The sequence below is a fragment of the Artemia sp. Qi Xiang Cuo genome, chromosome 4 (assembly GCF_049724085.1).
Source record: "Artemia sp. Qi Xiang Cuo chromosome 4, ASM4972408v1, whole genome shotgun sequence".
Classification (NCBI taxonomy): Eukaryota; Metazoa; Arthropoda; class Branchiopoda; order Anostraca; family Artemiidae; genus Artemia; species Artemia sp. Qi Xiang Cuo.
Window position 1 is genome coordinate 35,796,121 of NC_142797.1, and position 25,916 is coordinate 35,822,036.

Sequence of the window (25,916 nt, forward strand, 5' to 3'; positions counted from 1 at the left end):
CAAACACTACTGAAATATTCCAACTCTTGCATTTCAACGAAAGAAATTCGAAACGAACTTTGAAAAATCAAGAGAATGTAAGTGTGACAAGGTGAACCACAACCAAACACTACTGAAATATTCCAACTCTTGCATTTCAACGAAAGAAATTCAAAATGAACTTTGAAAAATCAAGAGAATGTAACTGTGACAAGGTAAACCACAACAAAACACTACTGAAATATTCCAACTCTTGCATATCAATGAAAGAAATTCAAAATAAACTTTAAAATATCATGAAAATGTAACTGTGACAAGGTAAACAACAACGAAACACAACTGAAATATTCCAACTCTTGCATTTCAACGAAAAAAATTCAATATGAACTTTGAAAAACCAAGAAAATGTAACTGTGACAAGGTAAACCACTACCAAACACTACTGAAATATTCCAACTCTTGCATTTCAACGAAAGAAATTCAAAATGAACTTTGAAAAATCAAGAGACTTTAACTGTGACACGGTAAACCACAACCAAACACAACTGAAATATTCAAACTCTTGCATTTCAACGAGAGAAATTCAAAATGAACTTTGAAAAATCAAGAAAATGTAACTGTGACAAGGTAAACCACAACCAAACACTACTGAAATACTCCAACTCTTGCATTTCAACGACAGAAGTTCAAAATGAACTTTGAAAAATCAAGAAAATGTAAGTGTGACAAGGTGAACCACAACCAAACATTACTGAAATATTCCAACACTTGCATTTCAACGAAAGAAATTCAAAATGAACTTTGAAAAATCAAGAGAATGTAACTCTGACAAGGTAAACCACAACCAAACACTACTGAAATATTCCAACTCTTGCATTTCAATGAAAGAAATTCAAAATAAACTTTAAAAAATCAGGAAAATGTAACTGTGACAAGATAAACCACATCGAAACAAACTGAAATATTCCAGCTCTTTCATTTCAATGAAAGAAATTCAAAATGAACTTTGAAAAATCAAGAAAATGTAACTTTGACACTGTAAACCACAACCTAACACTACTGAAATATTCCAACTCTTGCATTTCAACGAAAGTAATTTGAAATGAACTTTGAAATATCGAGACAATGTAACTGTGACACGGTAAACCAAAACCAAACACTACTGAAATATTCCAACTCTTGCTTTTCAACAAAAGAAATTCAAAATGAACTTTGAAAAATCAAGAAATTGTAACTGTGACAGGGTAAACCACAACCAAACACAACTGAAATATTCCAACTCTTGCATTTCAACGAAAGAAATTCGAAATGAACTTTGAAAAATCAAGAAATTGTAACTGTGACAAGGTAAACCACAACCAAACACAACTGAAATATTCCAACCCTTGCATTTCAACGAAAGAAATTCAAAATGAACTTTGAAAAATCAAGAGAATGTTACTCTGACAGGGTAAACCACATCCAAACACTACTGAAATATTCCAACTCTTGCATTTCAACGAAAGAAATTCAAATCAACTTTGAAAAATCAAGAAAATGTAACTGTGACAAGGTAAACCACAACCAAACACTACTGAAATATTCCAACTATCGCATTTCAAAGAAATAAATTCAAAATGAACTTTTAAAAATCAAGAAAATGTAACTGTGACAAGGTAAACCACGACAACACACTACTGATATATTCCAACTCTTGCATTTCAACTAAAAAAAAATTCAAAATGAACTTTGAAAAATTAAGAAAATGTAACTGTGACAAGGTAAACCACAACTAAACACTACTGAAATATTCCAACTATTGCATTTCAACGAAAGAAATTCGAAATGAACTTTGAAAAATCAAGAAAATGTAACTGTGACAAGGTAAACAACAACCAAACACTACTGAAATAATCCAACTCTTGCATTTCAATCAAAAAAATTCAAAATGAACTTTGAAAAATCAAGAAAATGTAACTGTGACAAGGTAAACCACTACGAAACACAACTGAAATATTCCAACTCTTGCATTTCAACGAAAGAAAATTCAAAATGAACTTTGAAAAATCAAGAAATTGTAACTGTGACAAGGTAAACCACAACGAAATACAACTGAAATATTCCAACTCTTGCATTTCAACGAAGGAAATTCAAAATGAACCTTAAAAAATCAAGAAAATGTAACTGTGACAAGGTCAACCACAAACAAACACTACTGAAATATTTCATCTCTTGCATTTCAACGAAAGAAATTCAAAATGAACTTTGAAAAATCAAGAAAATGTAACTGTGACAAGGTGAACCACAACCAAACACTACTGAAATATTCCAACTCTTGCATTTAAACGAAAGAAATTCAAAATAAACTTTGAAAAAACATGAGAATGTAACTCTGACAAGGTAAACCACAACCAAACACTACTGAAATATTCCAACTCTTGCATTTCAAAGAAAGAAATTCTAAATGAACTTTGAAAAATCAAGAGATTGTAACTGTGACACGGTAAACCACAACCAAACACTACTGAAATATTCCAACTCTTGCATTTCAACGAAAGATATTCAAAATGAACTTTGAAAAATCAGGAAAATGTAACTGTGACAGGGTAAACCACAACCAAACACAACTGAAATATTCCAACTCTTGCATTTCAACGAAAGAAATTCGAAATGAACTTTGAAAAATCAAGAAATTGTAACTGTGACAAGGTAAACCACAACCAAACACAACTGAAATATTCCAACCCTTGCATTTCAACGAAAGAAATTCAAAATGAACTTTGAAAAATCAAGAGAATGTAACTCTGACAGGGTAAACCACAACCAAACACTACTGAAATATTCCAACTTGCATTTCCACGAAATAAATTCAAATCAACTTTGAAAAATCAAAAAAATTTAACTATGACAAGGTAAAACACTACCAAACACTACTGAAATATTTCAACTCTTGCATTTCAACGAAAGAAATTCAAAATGAACTTTTAAAAATCAAGAAAATGTAACTGTGACAAGGTAAACCACGACAAAACACTACTGAAATATTCCAACTCTTGCATTTCAACGAAAAAAAAATTAAAAATGAACTTTGAAAAATTAAGAAAATGTAACTGTGACACAGTAAACCACAACTAAACACTACTGAAATATTCCAACTATTGCATTTCAACGAAAGAAATTCGAAATGAAGTTTGAAAAATCAAGAAAATGTAACTGTGACAAGGTAAACCACAACCAAACACTATTGAAATATTCCAACTATTGCATTTCAATGAAAAAAATTCAAAATGAACTTTGAAAAATCAAGAAAATGTAACTGTGACAAGGTAAACCACATCAAAACACAACTGAAATATTCCAACTCTTGCATTTCAACGAAAGAAAATTCAAAATGAACTTTTAAAAATCAAGAAAATGTAACTGTGACAAGGTAAACCACAACGAAACAAAACTGAAATATTCCAACTCTTGCATTTCAACTAAATAAATTCAAAATGAACTTTGAAAAATCAAGAAAATGTAACTGTGACTAGGTGAACCACAACCAAACACTACTGAATATTCCAACTCGTGCATCTAAACGAAATAAATTCAAGAAGGGCTTTGAAAAATCATGAAACTTTAACTGTGACACTGTTAACCATAACAAAACACTACTGAAATGATCAAACTCTTGCATTTCAGCGAATGAAATTCAAGATGAACTTTGAAAAATCAAGAGAATGTAACTCTGACAAGGTAAACCACAACCAAACACTACTGAAATATTCCCACTCTTGCATTTCAAAGAAAGAAATTCAAAATGAACTTTGAAAAATCAGGAAAATGTAACTGTGACACGGTAAACCACAACCAAACACTACTGAAATATTCCAACTCTTGCATTTCAACGAAAGAAATTCTAAACGAACTTTGAAAAATCAAGAAAATGTAACTGTGACACGGTAAAACACAACCAAACACTACTGAAATATTCCAACTCTTGCATTTCAAAGAAAGAAATTCAAAAGAACATTTAAAAATAAAGAAAATGTACCTTTGACAAGGAAACCCGCAACCAACCACAACTGAAATCTACCAACTCTTGCATTTCAAAGAAAGAAATTCAAAATGAACATTTAAAAATCAAGAAAATGTAACTGTGACAAGTTAAACCACAACGAAACACAACTGAAATATTCCATCTCTTGCATTTCAACGAAAGAAATTCAAAATGAACTTTGAAAAATCAAGAAAATGTAACTGTGACAAGGTAAACCACAACCTAATACTACTGAAATATTCCAACTCTTGCATTTCAACGAAAAAAATTCAAAATGAACTTTGAAAAATCAAGAAAATGTCACTGTGACAAGGTAAACCACAGCCAAACACTACTGAAATATTCCAACTCTTGCATTTCAAGGAAAGAAATTCAGATGACTTTTGAAAAATCAAGCAAATGTAACTGTGACAAGGTAAACCACAAGCAAACACTACTGAAATATTCCAACTCTTGCATTTCAACAAAAGAAATTCAAAATGAACTTTGAAAAATCAAGAAATTGTAACTGTGACAAGGTAAACCACAACCAAACACTACTGAAATATTCCAACTCTTGCTTTTCAACGAAAGAAATTCTAAATGAACTTTGAAAAATCAAGAAAATGTAACTGTGACAAGGTAAACCACAACCAAACACTACTGAAATATTCCAACTCTTGCATTTCAACGAAAGAAATTCAAAATGAGCTTTGAAAAATCAAGAAAGTGTAACTGTGACAAGGTAAACCACAACCAAACACTACTGAAATATTCCAACTCTTTCATTTAAGCGAAAGAAATTCAAAATCAACTTTGAAAAATCAAGAAAATGTAACTGTGACAAGGTAAACCACAACCAAACACTTCTGAAATATTCCAACTCTTGCATTTCAATGAAAGAAATTCAAAATGAGCTTTGAAAAATCAAGAAAATGTAACTGTGACAAGGTAAACCACAACGAAACACTACTGAAATATTTCAACTCATGCATTTCAACGAAAGAAATTAAAAATGAACTTTGAAAAATCAAGAAAAAGTAAGTGTGACAAGGTAAACCATAACCAAACACTACTGAAATATTCCAACTCTTTCTTTTCAACGAAAGAAATTCAAAATGAACATTGAAAAATCAAGAAAAAGTAACTGTGACATGGTAAACCACAACAAAACACTACTGAAATATTCCAACTCTTGCATTTTAACGAGAGAAATTCAAAATGATCTTTTAAAAATCAAGAAAATGTAATTTTTACAAAGTAAACCACAACCAAAAACTACTGAAATATTCCAACTCTTGCATTTCAACGAAAGAAATTTAAAATGAACTTTGAAAAATAAAGATAATGAAACTGTGACAAGGTTAAACACAACCAAACACTATTGAAATTTTCAAACTCTTTCATTTCAATGAAAGAAATTCAAAATGAAATTTGAAAAATCAAGAAAATGTAACTGTGACAAGGTAAACCACAACGAAACACTACTGAAATATTCCAACTATTGCATTTCAACGAAAGAAATTCAAAATGAACTTTGAAAAATTATTAAAATGTAACTGTGAAAAATGTAACTGTGACAAGGTGACAAGGTGAAATATTCCAACTCTTGCATTTCAACGAAAGAAATTCAAAATGAACTTTGAAAAATTAAGGGAATGTAACTTTGACAAGGTAAACTACAACAACACACTACTGAAATATTCCAACTCTTGCATTTCAACGAAAGAAATTCAAAATGAACTTTGAAAAATCAAGAAAATGTAACTGTGACAAGGTAAACCACAACCAAACACTACTGAAATATTCTACTCTTTCATTTCAATGAAAGAAATTCAAAATGAACTTTGAAAAATAAAGAAAATGTAACTGTGACAAGGTAAACCACAACCAAACACTACTGAAATATTCCAACTCTTGCATTTCAATGAAAGAAATTCAAATGAACTTTGAAAAATCAATAAAATGTAACTGTGACAAGGTAAACCACAACCAAACACTACTGAAATATTCCAACTCTTGCATTTCAAAGAAGGAAATTAAAAATCATTTTTGAAAAATCAAGAAAATGTAACTGTGACAAGGTAAAACACAACCAAACACTTCTGAAATATTCCAACTCTTGCATTTCAATGAAAGAAATTCAAAATGAGCTTTGAAAAATCAAGAAAATGTAACTGTGACAATGTAAACAACAAAGAAACACAACTGAAATATTTCAACTCATGCATTTCAACGAAAGAAATTAAAAATGAACTTTGAAAAATCAAGAAAAAGTAACTGTGACAAGGTAAACCAGAACCAAACACTACTGAAATATTCCAACTCTTGCATTTCAATGAAAGAAATTCAAAATGAACATTGAAAAATCAAGAAAATGTAACTGTGACAAGGTAAACCATAACCAAACACTAGTGAAATATTCCAACTCTTGCATTTCAACGAGAGAAATTCAAATTGATCTTTGAAAAATCAAGAAAATGTAAGTGTGACAAGGTAAACCACAACCAAACACTTCTGAAATATTCCAACTCTTGCATTTCAACGAAAGAAATTGAAAATGAACTTTGAAAAATCAAGAGAATGTAACTGTGACAAGGTAAACCACAACCAAACACTACTGAAATATTCCAACTCTTGCATTTCAATGAAAGAAGTTCAAAATGAACTTTGAAAAATCAAGAAAATGTAACTGTGACAAGGTGAACCACAACCAAACACTACTGAAATATTCCAACTATTGCATTTCAACGAAAGAAATTCAAAATGAACTTTGAAAAATTATGAAAATGTAACTGTGACAAATGTAACTGTGACAAGGTGACAAGGCGAAATATTCCAACTCTTGCATTACAACGAAAGAAATTCATAATGAACTTTGAAAAATTAAGGGAATGTAACTGTGACAAGGTAAACTACAACAACACACTACTGAAATATTCCAACTCTTGCATTTCAACGAAAGAAATTCAAAATGAACTTTGAAAAATAAAGAAAATGTAACTGTGACAAGGTAAACCACAACCAAACACTACTGAAATATTCCACTCTTGCATTTCAAAGAAAGAAATTCAAAATGAACTTTGAAAAATCAAGAAAATGTAACTTTGACAAGGTAAACCACAACCAAACACTATTGAAATATTCCAACTCTTGCATTTTAATGAAAGAAATTCAAATGAACTTTGAAAAATCAACAAAATGTAACTGTGACAAGGTAAACCACAACCAAATACTACTGAAATATTCCAACTCTTGCATTTCAACGAAAGAAATTCGAAATGAACTTTGAAAAATCGAGAAAATGTAACTGTGACGCGGTAAACCACAAGCAAACACTACTGAAATATTCCTACTCTTGCATTTCAGCGAAAGAAATTCAAAATGAACTTTGAAAAATCAAGAAAAGGTAACTGTGACAAGGTAAACCACAACCAAACACTACTGAAATATTCCAACTCTTGCATTTCAAATAAATAAATTCAATATTAACTTTGAAAAATCTAGAAACTGTAACTGTTACAAGGTAAACCACTACCAAACACTACTGAAATATTCCAACTCTTGCATTTCAACGAAAAAAATTCAAAATGAACTTTTAAAAATTAAGAAAATGTAACTGTGACAATGTAAACCACAACGAAACACATATTAAATATTACAACTCTTGCATTTCAACGAGACAAATTCAACATGAACTTTGAAAAATCAAGAGAATGTAACTGTGACAAGGTAAACCACAACCAAACACTACTGAAATATTCCAGCTCTTGCATTTCAACGAAAGAAATTCAGAATGAACTTTGAAAAATCAAGAAAATGTAACTGTGACAAGGTGAACCACAACCAAACACTACTGAAATATTCCAACTCTTGCATTTCAACGAAAGAAATTCAAAATGAACTTTGAAAAATCAAGAGAATGTAACTGTGACAAGGTAAACCACAACGAAACACTACTGAAATATTCCAACTCTTGCATTTCAATGAAAGAAATTCAAAATAAACTTTGAAAAATCAGGAAAATGTAACTGTGACAAGGTAAACCACATCGAAACACAACTGAAATATTCCAACTCTTGCATTTCAATGAAAGAAATTCAAAATGAACTTTGAAAAATCAAGAAAATATAACTGTGACACGGTAAACCACAACCAAACACTACTGAAATATTCCAACTCTTGCATTTCAACGAAAGAAATTCGAAATGAACTTTGAAAAATCAAGAAAATATAACTGTGACACGGTAAACCACAACCAAACACTACTGAAATATTCCAACTCTTGCATTTCAACGAAAGATATTCAAAATGAACTTTGAAAAATCAGGAAAATGTAACTGTGACAGGGTAAACCACAACCAAACACTACTGAAATATTCCAACTCTTGCATTTCAACGAAAGAAATTCGAAATGAACTTTGAAAAATCAAGAAAATGTAACTTTGACAAGGAAAACCACCACAAAACACTATTGAAATATTCCAACTCTTGCATTTAAACAAAAAAAAATTCAAAATGAACTTTGAAAAATCAAGAAAATGTAAATGTGACACGGTAAACCACAACTAAACACTACTGAAATATTCCAACTATTGCATTTCAACGAAAGAAATTCTAAATGAACTTTGAAAAATCAAGAAAATGTAACTGTGACAAGGTAAACCACAACCAAACACTACTGAAATATTACAACTATTGAATTTAAAAGAAAGAAATTAAAAATGAACTTTGAAAAATCAAGAAAATGTAACTGTGACAAGGTAAACCACAACAACACACTATTGAAATATTCCAACTCTTGCATTTCAATGAAAAAAATTCAAAATGAACTTTGAAAAATCAAGAAAATGTAACTGTGACAAGGTAAACCACAACAAAACACTACTGAAATATTCCAACTCGTGCATTTAAATGAAAGAAATTCAAAATGAACTTTGAAAAATCAAGAAATTGTAACTGTGACAAGGTAAACCACAACGAAACACAACTGAAATATTCCAACTCTTGCATTTCAACGAAAGAAATTCAAAATGAACTTTAAAAAATCAAGAAAATGTAACTGTGACAAGGTGAACCACAACCAGAAACTACTGAAATATTCCAACTCTTGCATTTCAACGAAAGAAATTCAAAATGAACTTTGAAAAATCAAGAAAATGTAACTGTGACAAGGTGAACCACAACCAAACACTACTGAAATATTCCAACTCTTGCATTTCAACGAAAGAAGTTCAAAATAAACTTTGAAAAATCAAGATAATATAACTCTGAAAATGTTAACCAAAACCAAACACTACTGAAGTATTCCGACTCTTGAATTTCAATGAATGAAATTCAAAATGAACTTTGAAAAATCAAGAAAATTTAACTGTGACGCGGTAAACCACAACCAAACACTACATAAATATTCCAACTCTTGCATTTAAACGACAGAAATTCGAAAAGAACTTTGAAAAATCAAGATAATGTAACTGTGACACTGTAAACCACAACCAAACACTACTGAAATATTCCAACTCTTGCATTTCAACGAAAGAAATTCAAAATGAACTTTGATAAATCAAGAAAATGTAACTGTGACAAGGTAAACCACAACGAAACACAACTGAAATATTCAATCTCTTGCATTTCAACGAAAGAATTTCTAAATGAACTTTGAATAATCATGAAAATGTAACTGTGACAAGGTAAACCACAACCAAACACTACTGAAATATTCCAACTCTTGCATTTCAACGAAAGAAATTCAAAATGAACTTTGAAAAATCAAGAAAATGTAACTGTGACAAGGTAAACCACAACCAAACACTACTGAAATATTCCAACTCTTGCATTTCAGTGAAAGAAATTCGAAATGAACTTTGAAAAATCAAGAGAATGTAACTCTGACAAGGTAAACCACAACAAAACACTACTGAAATATTTCAAATCTTGCATTTCAATGAAAGAAATTCAAAATTAACTTTGAAAAATCATGAAAATGTAACTGTGACAAGGTAAACCACAACCAAACACTACTGAAATATTCCAACTCTTGCATTTCAACGAAAGAAATTCAAAATGAACTTTGAAAAATCAAGAAAATGTAACTGTGACATGGTTTAAGAAAATGTAACTGTGACAAGGTAAACCACACCCAAACACTACTGAAATAAACCAACTCTTGCATTTCAACGAAAAAAATTCAAAATGAACATTGAAAAATCAAGAAAATGTAACTGTGACATGGTTTAAGAAAATGTAACTGTGACATGGTAAACCACAACCAAACACTACTGAAATATTCCAACTCTAGCATTTCAACGAAAGAAATTCAAAATGAACTTTGAAAAGTCAAGAAAATGTAACTGTGACAAGGTAAACCACACCCAAACACTACTGAAAGATTCCAACTCTTGCATTTCAACGAAAGAAATTCAAAATGAACATTGAAAAATCAAGAAAATGTAACTTTGACAAGGTATACCATAACCATACACTACTGAAATATTCCAACTCTTGCATTTCAAAGAAAGAAATTCAAAATGAACTTTGAAAAATCAAGAACATGTAATTGTGACAAGATAAACCACAATCAAACGCTACTGAATTATTCCAACTCTTGCATTTCAATGAAAGAAATTCAAAATGAACTTTGAAAAATCAAGAAAATGTAACTGTGACAAGGTAAACCACAACCAAACACTACTGAAATATTCCAACTCTTGCATTTCATTGAAAGAAATTCAAAATAAACTTTGAAAAATCAGGAAAATGTAACTGTGACAAGGTAAACCACAACCAAACACTATTGGAATATTCCAACTCTTGTATTTCAACGAAAGAAATTCAAAATGAACTTTGAAAAATCAAGAAAATGTAACTGTGACAAGGTAAACCACAACCAAACACTACTGAAATATTCCAACTCTTGCATTTCAACGAAAAAAATTCAAAATGAACTTGGAAAAATCAAGAAAATGTAACTGTGACAAGGTAAACCACAACCGAACACTACTGAAATATTCCAACTCTTGCATTTCAAAGAAAGAAATTCAACATTAAGTTTGAAAAATCAGGAAAATGTAACTGTGCCATGGTAAACGACAACCAAACACTACTGGAATATTCCAACTCTTGTATTTCAACGATAGAAATTCAAAATTAATTTGAAAAATTCAAGAAAATGTAACTGTGACAAGGTAAACCATAACCAAACACTATTGAAATATTCCAACTCTTGCATTTCAACGAAAGAAAATTAGTTGTTCTGAAATACCTTTTGAAAAGTATTGCTTGGAGTTGTGGGCATTCAAAAAGCTGTAAAGTAAAGTTGCGGGTGAAAAGGATGGGAATTTCAACTTGTAAAATGAGTGAAAATTAGTTGTTCTGAAATGCCTTTTGAAAAGTATTGCTTGGAGTTGTGGGCATTCAAAAAGCTGTAAAGTAAAGTTGCGGGTTAAAAGGATGGGAACTTCAACTTGTAAAATGAGTTTAGGAGTGATATTAAGAAAGTAACTTGCTCTGATATGGTCTTTGAAAAGTATTTCTTGGTGTTGAGGTATCCAAAAAGCTGTAAAGTATAGCTGTGTGTGAAAAAGATAAGTACTTCAAGTTGCAAAATGGGTTTAGGAGGGACATTAAGAAAGTAACTTGCTTGTCTTAGTCGATTACGTCATTCTATATCCCATAAATGAATTCCCGTCATGACCTTCTGATAGGGTTCTACCGATTATGTAATCAATATCTCAGAAATCCATTTGTCCTAGTTGATTACGTCATTCTCTGTCCATAAATGGATTCCCGTTAGGACCTCCTGATAGGGTTCTACTGATTATGTACTCAATTTCTCAGAAATCCAATTGTCTTAGTCGACTACGTCATTCTATGCCCATAAATGAATTCCCGTCATGACCTTCTGATAGGGTTCTACCGATTATGTAATCAATTTCTCAGAAATCCATTTGTCCTAGTTGATTACGTCATTCTATGCCCATAAATGGATCCCCGACATGACCTTCTGATAGGGTTCTACCGATTATGTAATCAATTTCTCAGAAATCCAATTGTCCTAGTTGATTACGTCATTCTATGCCCATAAATGGATTCCCGTCACGAGCTTCTTATAGGGTTCTACCGATTATGTAATCAATTTCTCGGGAATTCTCTCCCTTCGATTACGCAATCAATATATCTCTTCCCCACCTTCCCCTTAGAAACATCAAATTAATTCCACTTTCGTGAATCAATAATTCCCCTTAGAAACAACAAATTAATTCCCATTTCGTGACATATCAATCACTCTTGACATCACCTGTCAGACATTATTAAACTTCGCCTGGAAACAATTTGATTAATGATTGACAGTACCTGTCAGACATTATTAAACTTTGCCCGGAAACAATTTGATTAATGACTGACAGCACAAGTGTTCCAAAGTCCCAATCGCTTTAATTAACCACGGGTTCTCCCTAATGACTCTTTTCACATGGCCAAAACAACAACAACAACAATATCGACCTTGGAAATTTAGGTCATTGACCCCATTAACCACGTGTTCTCCCTAGGGAGGCTATGCCCATATAAGGAGCCCTGTCACGATCAATAGGGTTAACCATGTGTTCTCCCTAGGGAGGCTATGCCCAAATAAGGAGCCCTGTCACGATCAATAGGGTTAACCACGTGTTCTCCCTAATGACTCTCTGCACATGGCCAAAACAACAACAACAACAAATAAATCGACCTTGACATTCGCTGAGAGCGTGCACGTACAACAACAACAACATCAACACCGTTGGAAATTTAGGTCATTGACCCCATTAACCACGTGTTCTCCCTAGGGAGGCTATGCCCATATAAGGAGCCCTGTCACGAGATACATTCTTTTGATAACCGAATTTTGTACTGCCACGAGTTATAGGGTCCTTTCTACTGATTTTCAGATAGAAAATATATTTTTGAGGAGGACACTCCCCCACAACCCTCAGGGCAAGAGTTTTAAGTAATGCCCTGGGGGCATAAAAGGTTTTTATAGAAGGCGTTGTCGTAGAAACTTCAAAACAGGCTCATTCGTTTGAAAATTCAAAGGGCTAGTGTCCTTTTTAATAGTCGAAAGTGATCGGAGGGCAACTAGCCCCCCCCCACGCCCATCATTTCTCCAAACACATCCAATCAAATTTTGAGATAGCCATTTTGTTCAGTGTGGTAGATTTCCAGATAGAAAATATGTTTTTGAGGAGGACCCTATCTCTCAACCCTCAGGGCCAGGGTTTTAAGTTATGCCCTGGGGGCATATAAGGTTTTTATAGAAGGCGTTGTCGTAGAAACTTCAAAGGAGGCTCATTCGATTAGAAATCGAGAGTTCTAGTGCCCTTTTTAATAGTCGAAAATGGTTGGAGGGCAACTAGCCCCCCCCCCTACGCCCATCATACCCCCAAACACATCCAATCAAAATTTTGAGATAGGTATTTTGTTCAGTATAGTTGGTTTCCGGATATAAAATATATTTTTGAGGAGGACACTCCCCCACAAACCTCACAGCAAGAGTTTTAAGTTATGCCCTGCGGGCATATAAGGTTTTATTGAAGGCGTTGTCGTAGAAACTTCAAAAAAGGCTCATTCGATTGGAAATTCAAAGGGATAGTGCCCTTTTTAATAGTCGAAAGTGAATGGAGGGCAACTAGCCCCCCCCCCACGCCCCTCATTCCTCCAAACACATCCAATCAAAATTTTGAGATAGCCATTTTGTTCAACGTAGTTGATTTCCTGATAGAAACTTCCTGATAGATTTTTGAGGAGGATACTCCCCCACAACCCTCAGGGCAAGAGTTATAAGTTATGCCCTGGGGGCATGCAAGGTTTTCATAGAAGGCGTTGTCGTAGAAACTTCAAAACAGGCTCATTCGATTGGAAATCGAGAGTTCTAGTGCCCTTTTTAATAGTCAAAAATGATTGGAGGGAACCTAGCGCCCACCCCCCCCACGCCCATGATTCCCCCAAACACATCCAATCAAAATTTTGAGGTAGCCATTTTGTTCAGCGTAGTTGGTTTTCACATAGAAAATATATCTTTGAGTGGGACACTCCCCCACAACCCTCAGGGAAAGAGTTTTAAGTTATGCCCTGGGGGCATATAAGTTTTTATAGAAGGCGTTGTCGTAGAAACTTCAAAAAAGGCTCATTCGATGGAAAATTCAAAGGGCTAGTGCCCTTTTTAATAGTCGAAAGTGATTGGAGGGCAACTAGCCCCCCCCCCCCCCATGCCCATCATTTCTCCAAACACATCCAATCAAAATTTTGAGATAGCCATTCTCTTCAGCGTAGTTGATTTCCGGATAGAATATATGTTTTTGAGGAGGACACTGCCCCTCAATCCTCAGGGCAAGGGTTTTAAGCTATGCCCTGGGGGCATATAAGGTTTTTATAGAAGGCGTTGTCGTAAAAACTTCAAAAGGGGCTCATTCGATTGGAAATTTAGAGTTCTAGCGCCCTTTTTAATAGTCGAAAGTGATTGTTCAGCGTAGTTGATTTCCAGATATAAAATATATTTTTGAGGAGGACACTCCCCCACAACCCTCAGGGCAAGAGTATTAAGTTATGCCCCGGGGGCATATAAGATTTTTATAGAAGGTGTTGTCGTAAAAACTTCAAAACAGGCTCATTTGATTGGAAATTCAAAGGGCTAGTGCCCCTTTTAATAGTCAAAAGTGATTGGAGGGCAACTAGCCCCCCACGCCCATCATTCCCCCAAACACATCCACTCAAAATTTTCAGATAGCCATTTTGTTCAGCGTAGTTGATTTCCAGATAGAAAATATGTTTATGAGGAGGATACTCCCCCACAACCCTCAGGGCAAGAGTTTTAAGCTATGCCCTAGGGGCATATACGGTTTTTATAGAAGACGTTGTCGTAGAAACTTCAAAAAAGGCTCATTCGATTAGAAAGTCAAAGGTCATTTTTTTTTATTATTAAGCCTAGTTATCCACTGTACATTTTGAATAACATGTGCATTCAGATTTTACGTTTATACTATTCGAACAAAAAATAAAAATGAAAAAATACTGAAAACGATTAAAAAAAAAGAATACGATGATGTTGAAAAGAAATAAATGTTATGTTTTTGTTACAGAATTTACATTCAGAATTAATTGATGTAGATGTAGAGTAGATCTTTACAGCCACCCCCACCCCTTACTTTTAAAAAATTCTGTATATGCCTGAATATCAATGAGAGTTATAATGTTTCGGTATTAACAAACTTACTAGGCATCTGCCCTCCTCCCTCACAAAAGAATCATATATAGCCTATACCGTGTGTCTTAACCTTTCTTGATTTCCCAAAATTCAAATACAAGTAAAACCAATAAATCGGATCCAAACTGGATGTAAGATAAGATTTTGTCATTGAAACGCTCTTTATTTCGTATTTTAAACGAAATTCTTGAATAAATACCAAAAAATACTGTATTGTTTTTACATTCAAATCGTAGTCAAATGCGCCGTAAATTAGTCCAAAGAAATCAATAAGAATTAAAAATCAGAATAAAAGAAAATGAAGCAAAAATAGTGAAAATTTTTAGTTTATTTAGCAGTAACACATGCCTTTAAACTCCCCCTCCCCCAGAAGTTTATCCCAACCGTCGGAAAATTTCCCCAGGAAAATCGCCCATGGTAAAATCTCCCAATTTTCCTTTCATAAAAACAGCCTAGACCAGAAATACTTGCGGGAATCAAGAGGTATTAAATAGCAACCCCCCACCCCTCCATTTGAACTAATTCTGATTATACCTAAGGCCCAATGAGAGTTAGAATGTTTTGGTATTAAAACACACGTATTAGGCATCTGCTCTCCTCCCTAACAAGGAAAGAAACAGAGAGTGTAAGGCAGTGGCGGATCCAGGGGAGGGGAGAGGGGGGTGCCCCTCCCCCTAACGTAGTCTAAAGTAATGTAATCTACCTCATTAACGCAAGAGTGCGTTAATTAAACTTGCTCCTAACGCAAGTTTATTAGATCAACCTATTTTGCGCCCCCCCCCTAAAAAAATCCTGGATCCGCCCCTGATGTAAGGGCACTATAACTTTTAATTTGTAATTCAATGAACCCCGTTCCAAAGTTTATGCGACCACCTCTTCCACATGAAGTGCCCCTGGAAAAATAAATAAGTATTAATCAATTGAACCCTTATGGCTCTTTACTTAAATAACGCTATAGCACTGCTTCTGACCTAAAAAGTTGAGTAGAAATTTCAGCTTTCATTTTTATGAATATCCGAAATTACCTGAGGGGAATATGTTTGGGGGAGCATATTCCACGGCTGGAAAATTTCTGCTGGGTGGAATTTAACGTGGGGGAATTATCAGCAGGAAAAGAAAATGTTCTTGGAGGGGGGAGGAATTTCCCAGGGGGTAAGTTTTCCTAATTTGAATTATTCAGGGAGGGAACGACTAAACCCATTCGATAATATTCTAAATTTTACATATGAAATTAACGGGAATAAAGAATCAACGGAAATGTCAAAGAATGCACTTCAGGTTCCTTTAGACGATTGTGTTCGTGTCTTTTGAAAAAAGACATTTTCAAAAGACAGATTATTTTCATTTGTATTACTCTCTCTGTGGCTGCTCAATTATGCATGTGAGGGGGGAGACTTCTCCCCACCACTGTCTACGCTAAGGTTTCAGTTTTTATCTCAAGGCTTAAAAATGAACGTAGTGCGACTAAAGTACAACTCAAAATACCATATATAGAATAATATATGGACATAACACGGAACAATTAATTAAAATTGCATATTATGAGTTAAGGCTTACCCAAATCATGGGCCAGGGGGCTCATCATTCCACAATCTATGAAAGCAATCCTGCAATAACTAAAAATATAAAGTATTTTTGAGTATTTTAACGTCTTCCACAACTCAACCGGTCCAACATTCTACAGCCTAAAGAGTCTCTCTAATCTCTTAAATCGGGAACGGAGGAGATAAGTGAAGTTCCGCCCCGTATTGGATGAGTCTCCAACCTCACCCTCCCCCTCTCCTACTGTCTACGCTAAAGTTTTCTTCTTTATGCCAACTACGCTGCCCCCACTCCAAAGACTTTAATAAGGTAAAGTTTTGTATGGGAAAAACACATAGTAAATCTATTATAAAATACGTAAAATAACAGTCAAACTTAAAATAAAGTTAAAATACATACTTTTTGATAAATGCTAAATTATTGTGGCACAAAATATCCGAAAAATGGTCTAATCAAAATGATACTGTTCTTTCTGTATCAACAAATGGAATGATATGATACAGAATGAATTCGATCCATTCATTGTTGCGTGAAAAAATCAGGTTTGATTTTTCGGAGCCATATAATTAAGCTGTCTATAGCAAAGGCCATAAGGCTTCAATGTTTAGTTATTATTAATTAAATAAAACCTTACATAAAAATAAGTTTTCTAAGAAGAGTAAAGAGCCATATTGAACTCAGAACGGGCAGAAATTAATTCCTATTATAGTTAAAACTCAAAAAAACCAGAAATTACTGTTAGAGAATAAACAAAACCCTGAACGAACATAAATTAAAATTAACTATCTTACAAACATAAAGATGACCGGTGCAAACATAAATAAATGAATAAACCTTATATAGCTTCAATATTTTTTATTATTTTCCCCTCAGAGCTGCTTTATATGTAAGGGTTAAAAATACCATTTTGTTAAAATAGTTGAAAGGTTAAGTAACAAAACTCTGGCGTCGACAAAACCCCCCAGGGCCCAGGGGCAGGAAGGAATTCTTGTATAAACTTCTGAGAGGGCTCATTTGATTGGAAATTGGAAGTTCTAGTCCAGTTCTTTAGAGTCAAAATTGATCGAAGGGCAAATAACCCCCCCCGGACCTTTTTTCCCCACCCCTTCCTTTGAACTAATTCTGTTTATACCTGAAGGCCCAATGAGAAAGAATGTTTTGGTATTAACACACACCTATCAGGCATCTGCTCTCCTCCCTAACAAGGAAAGAAACAAAGAGTGTAAGGCAGTGGCGGATCCAGGGGAGGGGCGAGGGGGCGCCCCCTAACGTAGTCAAAAGTAATGTAATTTACTTAATTTACGCAAGATTGTGTTACTTGAACTTGCCATTTTTTCAATCCATACATTGTTGTCAATCGCTGTCCACCAGTTATGCAAGCTGTCTATTGTTCATATATAAGGTTTTTATCAAAGAGGTAATCGTATAGAATTTGAAAAAATCTTCATTCGATTTCAATTGGAAATTCTAGATCCGTTTTTTAAAGTCAAGAATAATCGGACAGTAAGCATCCCCCCCCCTCATAGCATCAAAACTTGAAATTTTTTGCGATAAAAAAAGAACAAAAATTAATTAAAAAAATATCCGAAAAATAAGTTTTTCAAAGAAATGTAAAGGCCATTTTAAACTTAAGCTCAGGAGATACAAATACCTGTTACAATTCAAACTGAAAACGACCAAAATTACTATTAAAGAATAAATGAAACCCAAAACGAACAGAAATTAAATAAACAATCATAGCAAAAAACACACAACAAGTAATAATATAAATGGATAAATAGATCTTAAAATGAGTAATGCTTAGATTGAATATGAAAATCGAGCTTAAACGAAAAAAATAGATTGCTGTTAAAGTATAAATGAAGCTTAAAACGAACAGAAATTAAATAAACAATCAATGCGAACAAACATACAATATATATTAATATAAATAAATAAATTAATCTTAAAACAAGTGAAACTTAAATTGAATATGCAAGTCAAGTTATCGAATAAAAATAACTACAAACAAGAGTTTGGGTATCACCTCACTGCAGAACCCTAAAACCTACTGCGTCATTGACGCTTTACTGAAAACGAATTATATTACATATGTTTTCTTTGGTACTTAATATTGAAGATAAATATTAAAATTACAGTAAAATTTTGAACTGATGAGCTTTCAGCAATTAATATCATTATACATAAAACATTCAGTTTAATTTATCAGTCCCTTTAAATACTGGTCAAGACAAATGAAGCTTCACTACAAACAAAATTTGAACATTGCCCCCTTGTTTAACTGTAAGAACCTAAAGCCTTCTGGGTCATTGGCGCTTCAATAAAAACTAGCTACTTGTACATTACAAATTTATCCTTTTCCAGTTCTTGCAGCGTTGAAAGTGAAAATAAAAATTACAGTGAAAAAAAAATCTTGAACTGATGGATCTTTCAACAATTAATATCATTATATATGTAATATTGAATTTGATTTTGTTTATACTTTCCAAGACTGTTCAAGACTCATATAGTTTTCAGTAAAGCGCCAATGACGCAGTAGGTTTTAGGCTTTTGCAGAGAGGCGATACCCAAACTCTTGTTTGTAGTTATTTTTATTCGATTCAAACTTGATTTGCATATTCAATTTAAGTTTCACTTGTTTTAAGATTTATTTATTCATTTACATTAATATATATTGTATGTTTGTTCGCATTGATTGTTTATTTAATTTCTGTTCGTTTTAAGTTTCATTTATTCTTTAATTACAAACTATTTTTTTGGTTTTAAGCTTGATTTTCATATTCAATCTAAGCATTACTCGCTTTAAGATCTAATTATTCATTTATATTATTACTTGTTGTGTGTTTTTTGCTATGATTGATTATTTAATTTCTGTTCGTTTTGGGTTTCATTTATTCTTTAATAGTAATTTCTGGTCGGTTTGAGTTTGAATTTAACAGGTATTTGTATCTCCTGAGCTTAAGTTTAAAATGGCCTTTACTTTTCTTTGAAAAACTGATTTTTCGGAAAGTTTTTTTAATTAATCAGAGAAAAGGATCTTAAGTTATGCAATTGCAGATTGTTCAAAGATGAGGTTCATATGGGGTTAGAAGAAAAAAGGCGGAAATGTTTGATTCTTGCTGCCCATTCGAATGTTTTTTTTATTTCAATTAGCTTGAAACTTATATCTGCAAATATTTGGGCTAAGGAGATTCTGATGTATAAAACAAAACTGAAAAAATGCCTCACAAAAAAATTGAGCCCAAAAATAGGCCCAATTTTTCCAAACGGCTAGCAAACTACATCCATAAGTCTCTGAGCTAGGGTGATCCTAACGTAAAAACAAATAATTTAGGTTTGAGGAGACTGGCCTTCCAAAAATAGGGCTTAGAAACGGGAGAAAAACTTGATATTCTGATCAGCTTGATTAAATTGGAAACAGGGACGCTTCTGAGAATAGGGCTTAAATATCTGCGATAGGTATATTTTTTCCCCAATCGGCCTAAAAATTTATATATGCAAGTCTTGGAGCCCCCAAAAATAAGCAAAACAAGAAAAAATATTGGTTAATAAATAAATACGGGCCAAAATTTGGCCGAAAAACTTTTTGTCTGAAGAGTAACAGAATTACATTTATAAGTTTCCGGGTTAAGGAGATCCAAAGGTAGAAATATATAGTTTAGGTTTAGGGGCATAGGTCACCCAAACATGGGTCCCGGGAAAGGAATAAGCAAATTTATTTCAGACAGTTTTCAGTCCACATCAATGTCTTAGAGCCAGGGAAACCAGAGAATACAAACAATTTTAAAGACTGGGGGCATGAGCTTCGGCTCGCGCCTCGAAAATGGGGTGAAAATAGGCTAACAAGTTTTACCGATCCGTAAGAGCCATTTTTGATCAGCACAAACAAAAATCCAACCTTTGGAGGGTTTAAGGGAATGGTAGCTCAATCTTATAACCGATAATTCCCGTTCGTTCCAACACAAGTGGGAGGCTCTGTCAAACCTTCATTAGTTCAATTTTTTTTTTTTTAATACATCAGTCACGCTTAGCACGGTGAATGGGTCATATATTTTGTCCAATGGGTAACAAGAAACTAATTTTAACTAGGGCATAAGAAGTGAGGAATGCAAATAGGCTTGGAGCTAAAAAAAAATCTGTAGATGCAAAGGTACTCGAGAAGGTGAACAATCGATGGATATTTTAAGAATGTGCTTGACTTCATGGAAACGACTTATACTGTAAAGGATTTACCTTTTGTTCCAAGCTGGACTTCAACTCTTCCCTCTTCAGTGATCCTACCACCAACAAGTCTGACTTTAACTTTCTTACCAAAAACTTCAAACAAGCTTCTTTTGGGAGCCTTATCTTTTTGCAGTATATCAGCCAGTGGGAGCCCAACTACTGGAGGAATTTCAGGCTGTATTTGAACTGGTACAGGACTTTCCTAGTATGAGAATAAAATTGAAAAAAAGCTACGTAGTGTTTCTTTACGAATAAATTCTAGCCTCTTAATTATATAGCCTAAAACACTAAAGGCTTTTAAGAAAAGGAGTGACCATCACTTGTATTAATAACCTTCAGCTATCCATAGAAATAGCATACCTGCCTCCCTGGTTTTTCTACATTGTCGCTCTGCCACTCTTCTCTGCAGGGGTGAAAATTAAATTCCTTATTTAAAATTCCTTATTTATTTTATTCTGAAAATATTTTATTCTGAAAATTCCTTATTTATTTTATTCTGTCTGTATTATCTGGTATTTGTAGACTAAAGCGGTACTGAGGCTGTGATGCCTGTCTATTTAAATGTCCATGTCTAGACACGTGTCTGCCAAGACGTCAACAACCATGTGGGTCCGGTCACAATCATAGGCAGCGCAATAGCACTGCCTAACTAAAGAACGATGTTGGCACAATGTATTATTTATTAATATTTTTTTTTTTTGGTTTTAGACCAGGGCACTTCGTATCGAAGGAGTTGTCGTAGAAACTTAGAAAAGGGCTCATTCGATTGGAAATTGGAGTGGCTTGTGCTCTTTTTAATAGTTGAAAGTGATTGGAAGGTATTTAACAGCTCTTCCACGCCCACCATTTCCCCAAACACATCCAATCAAAATTTTAAGATAGTCATTTTGTTCAACGTAGTTGATTTCCAGATGGAAATTATGTTTCGAGGAGGATACTCCCCCCATAGCCCTCACTTTTAATAGTCAAAAGTGATTGGAGGGCAACTAACCTTCCTCTGACGCCCACTTTTTCCCCAAACACATCCAATCAAAATTTTTAAATAGCCATTTTGTTCAACGTAGTTGAAAGTTTTTGAAATTAGGTCTTTAAGGATGACCCCCCCCCCACCGCCTTCAGGGAAAGAGTTGTAAGTTATGCCCCGAGGGCATATAAGAGTTCTTCTAGAAAGTGTTGTCGTAGAAACTTCAAAAGGGGTTCATTTGATTGGAAATGAAAGGGCTAGTGCCCTCTTTAAGTCAAAAGTGATTGAAGGGCAATTAACCACCCTCTCACGCCGACCCTTTCCACAAACACATCCAATCAAATCTAGAAATTAGGTCTTTGAGAATCATAGCCCCCTCAGAGCCCTCAGGGCAAGGGTTGTAAGTTATCCCCTGGGGACATAAGAGGTTTTTATAGAAAGTTTTGTCGTAAAAACTTCAAAAAGGGCTTAATTTATTGGAAAATGAAAGGGTTAGTGCCCTTTTTAATACTCGAAAGTGAATGCAACTAAACCCCCTATCACACCCACCATTTCCTCAATCACATTCAATCAAAGTTTAGAGATAGCCGTTTTGTTCAACATAGTTGAAAGTTCTGGAAATAATTTCTTAAACCACATTGGCCTGACGTCACATAAAGAAAGAAAAACGAGCAAAAATGGGGTTTTTATAGGCCAAATGAAGATACTGAAAAAACAAAGCGAATATTTCGAGAGGACAAACGCCTCTCTTCTTCAGCGCGAAACGAAACGATGGATCAATAAAAGCCAAAAATTAAAAGAATTAAAACCAAATACGTAACAACCATAAAAGCGAGTTATTCGCCAATATCCGCGATTTGCACAAAATACAAAAAAATATGAACTGCCATCGACGGATACTAGCGAACAACCGTCGATGTATCCGTTGATATCCGGCGCTTGTATCCGTCGATGGCAGTTCATATTTTTTTGGATTTTGTGTAAATCGCGGAAATTGGCGAATAACTCGCTTTTATGGTTGTTAGGTATTTGGTTTTAATTCTTTTAATTTATGGCTTTTATTGATACATCGTTTCGTTTCGCGCTGAAGAAGAGAGGCGTTTTTACACAAGAAAAAATAGCATTTTTTTTTAAGTATCTTAATTTTGCCTATAAAAAACCCATTTTTGCTCGTTTTTATTTCTTTATGTTCTGGAAATTATGTATTTGAGGATGACAAACCCCCCAGATCCCCCAGAGCATAGGTTTTTTGTGATACCCGGGGGGTATATAAGGTTTTTTTAGATAGCGTTGTCGTAAAAACAAAAGGGGCACATTCAATTGGAAATTGAGAGGGCTAGTGCCCTTTTTAATAGTCGAAAGTGATTGGAGGGAGACTAACCCCCCTCTCACGCCCACAAGTTCCCCAAACACATCAGATAGCCTTTCAGATATTCAGATTTTCACATCAGATAGCCTTTCAGATATTCAATTTTCAAACAGCATTTTTGTTCAACGTTGTTGAAAGTTCTGGAAACTAGGTCTTTGTGGATAACACTCCCCCCAGAGCCCTGAGAGCTATTGAAAGCATTGTCGCAGAAACTTGAAAAAGGGCTAGTTCGATTGGAAACTCAAAGGGCTAGTGCCCTTTTTAATACTGGAACGTGATTGGAGGGCAACTAACCTCCAACTCACGTCCACCTTTTCCCCAAACACATCCGACCAAAATTTTGTGATAGCCATTTTGTTAAACGTAGTTGAAAGTTCTGGAAACTAGGTCTTTGACTATGACAACCCTCACAGCCCTCTGGACAAGGGTTGTAAGTTATGCCTTGGGGGCATATAAGGTTCTTATAGAAAGCTTCGTCGTAGAAACCTCAAAAAGGGCTCATTCGATTGGAAATTGAAAGTGCTAGTGCCCTTTTTAATAGTTGAAATGATTAAAGGGCGACTAAACCCCCTCTCACGCCAACCATTTCCCCAAACACATCAAATCAAAGTTTTGAGATAGCCATTTTGTTCAACGTAGTTTAAAGTTCTGGAAACTATGTATTTGTGGATGACAAACCCCCAAGAGCCCCCAGGACAAAGATTGTAAGTTATGCCGTAAGGGCATATCAGGTTTTTATAGATAGCCTTGTCATAGAAACTTCAAAGGGAGCTCATTCAATTGGAAAATGAGAGGGCTAGTGCCGTTTCAAATAGTCGAAAGTGATTGGAGGGTAACTAACCCCCCTCTCACTCCCATTATTTCCCCAAACACCTCCAAACAAAATTTTGAGATAGCCATTTTGTTCAACGTAGTTGAAACTTCTGAAAATTAGGTCTTTGAGGGTGACAACCCCCTTCCTCCCCCCATAGCCCTCAGGGCTAGGGGTGTAAGTTAAGCCCTGGGGGCCTAAAATATTTGTATAGAAAGTATTGTCGTAAAATTTTAAAAAAGGGCTCATTCGATTGGAAATTGAAAGGGCTATTGCCCTTTTTAACAGTCAAAAGTATACGGAGGGAGACCCCCCCCCCCACGCCCATCATTTCCCAAACAGTTCTGATCAAAATTTTGATATGACCATTTTGGGCAACGTAGTTGAAAGGTCTGGAAATTATATTTTTGAGGATGACAATCCTCTCCTCATAGCCCCCAGGACAAGGGTCGTAAGTTATGCTCTACACATAAGGTTTTATAGAAAATTTTTGTCGTAGAAGCTTCAAAAAGGGCTCATTTGATTGGAAATTGAGAAGACTAGTGCCTTTTTTATTAGTAGAAAGTGATCAAAGGGCAAATGCCCCTCCCCCATGCCCATAATTTCCCCAAACACTTCCAATCAAAATTATGAGGTAGCCATTTTGTTCAGCGTATCAGAACGGTCTGAAAATTATGTCTTTGAGGATAACAAAATCCCAGCCCTCAGTATAAGGGTTGTAAGTTATGCCCTGGGGACATATAAGGCTTTTATAGAAAGCATGGTCATATAAACTTCGGAGGAGGATTATTGGATTGGTAATCAGACGCTCTAGTGTTCCTATTAAGAGTCAAAGTGATCGGAGGGCAGCTACCCTCCTCCCCCTCCTAAACGCACACTCGTCGTATTGTCCCGAAATGCATCTAATAGAAATTTCGAGATAGCTATTCTATTCAAAATGGTCTAAATATCATATAAGGGCCTTTGGGGTTGAAACAATCCCCAGAAATTAGGGACAAGGTTGTAAGCTATACCCAATGGGTATTTAAAGATTTTATGGAAGGGATGGCTGTTTAACTTTAGAAGAGGCTCAGTCTTTCTCCCTTAAAAAAAACCATGTCAATATAAAACGAACAGAAATTAATTTAAAAAACTTTTTCTACAAAATAAGTTTTTAAAAAAAGTAAAGAATTCTATTAAACAAAAATGAACAAAAATAGAATCAAATAATCGACCAAGAATACAACTTCCACAAATCAGTATTAATAAATAAATGAAACCCAAAACGAACAGAAACTAAAATAAATAAGAGTCAAACTCAAAACGAGCAAAAATTAATATGAGTAGGGTTCTAAGCCCCAAGCTTTCTTAAAGCCACAAGATAAGTTGTAGTTTACTGAAAAAATTCTTTTAAATGTTTTCACTTTTCTAACTTTAAGAAATCAAAAATCAATTAAAATTTTATGTAATAAATATCAGCATATGTATATTAAACTGACAATGCAGATTTTTTCAGTAAATTCATTTGAATTTTCAAAAACAAGTATTGGACTAGTATTGTTTTTTTTTATTTTTATTTAATTTATGAACGTTTTTGAATTAATGCAGGTTTTGATCTTGGCTCAACGAAAAGGAATAATTAAAACGAATTTTTATATTAGTTTTCCTTTTTTTTGGCTAAATGGCTTTCTCGAAAGTTGTTTAATTTTATTTACGAGCGTTTTTAATAGTAATAAATTTACGTAACTTACGAATTAACTTATGTAACTAACTTCTATATTTGTGTATTTTTTTACGTATATTAGGGGGTTC

The 25,916-nt window shown here is 34.0% G+C and overlaps 1 protein-coding gene across 1 annotated transcript in view; it reads right to left on the minus strand.

Moving 5' to 3' along the window:
- The window catches only part of Loxl2 (Lysyl oxidase-like 2), a 175,964-nt gene that overhangs the window by 111,502 nt on the left and 38,546 nt on the right, over positions 1-25,916 (minus strand). The window contains exon 4 of the mRNA XM_089087513.1: positions 20,991-21,183. Within this exon, the coding sequence (XP_088943639.1) occupies positions 20,991-21,183 (193 nt within the window). The remainder of the gene's footprint in view (positions 1-20,990; positions 21,184-25,916) is intronic.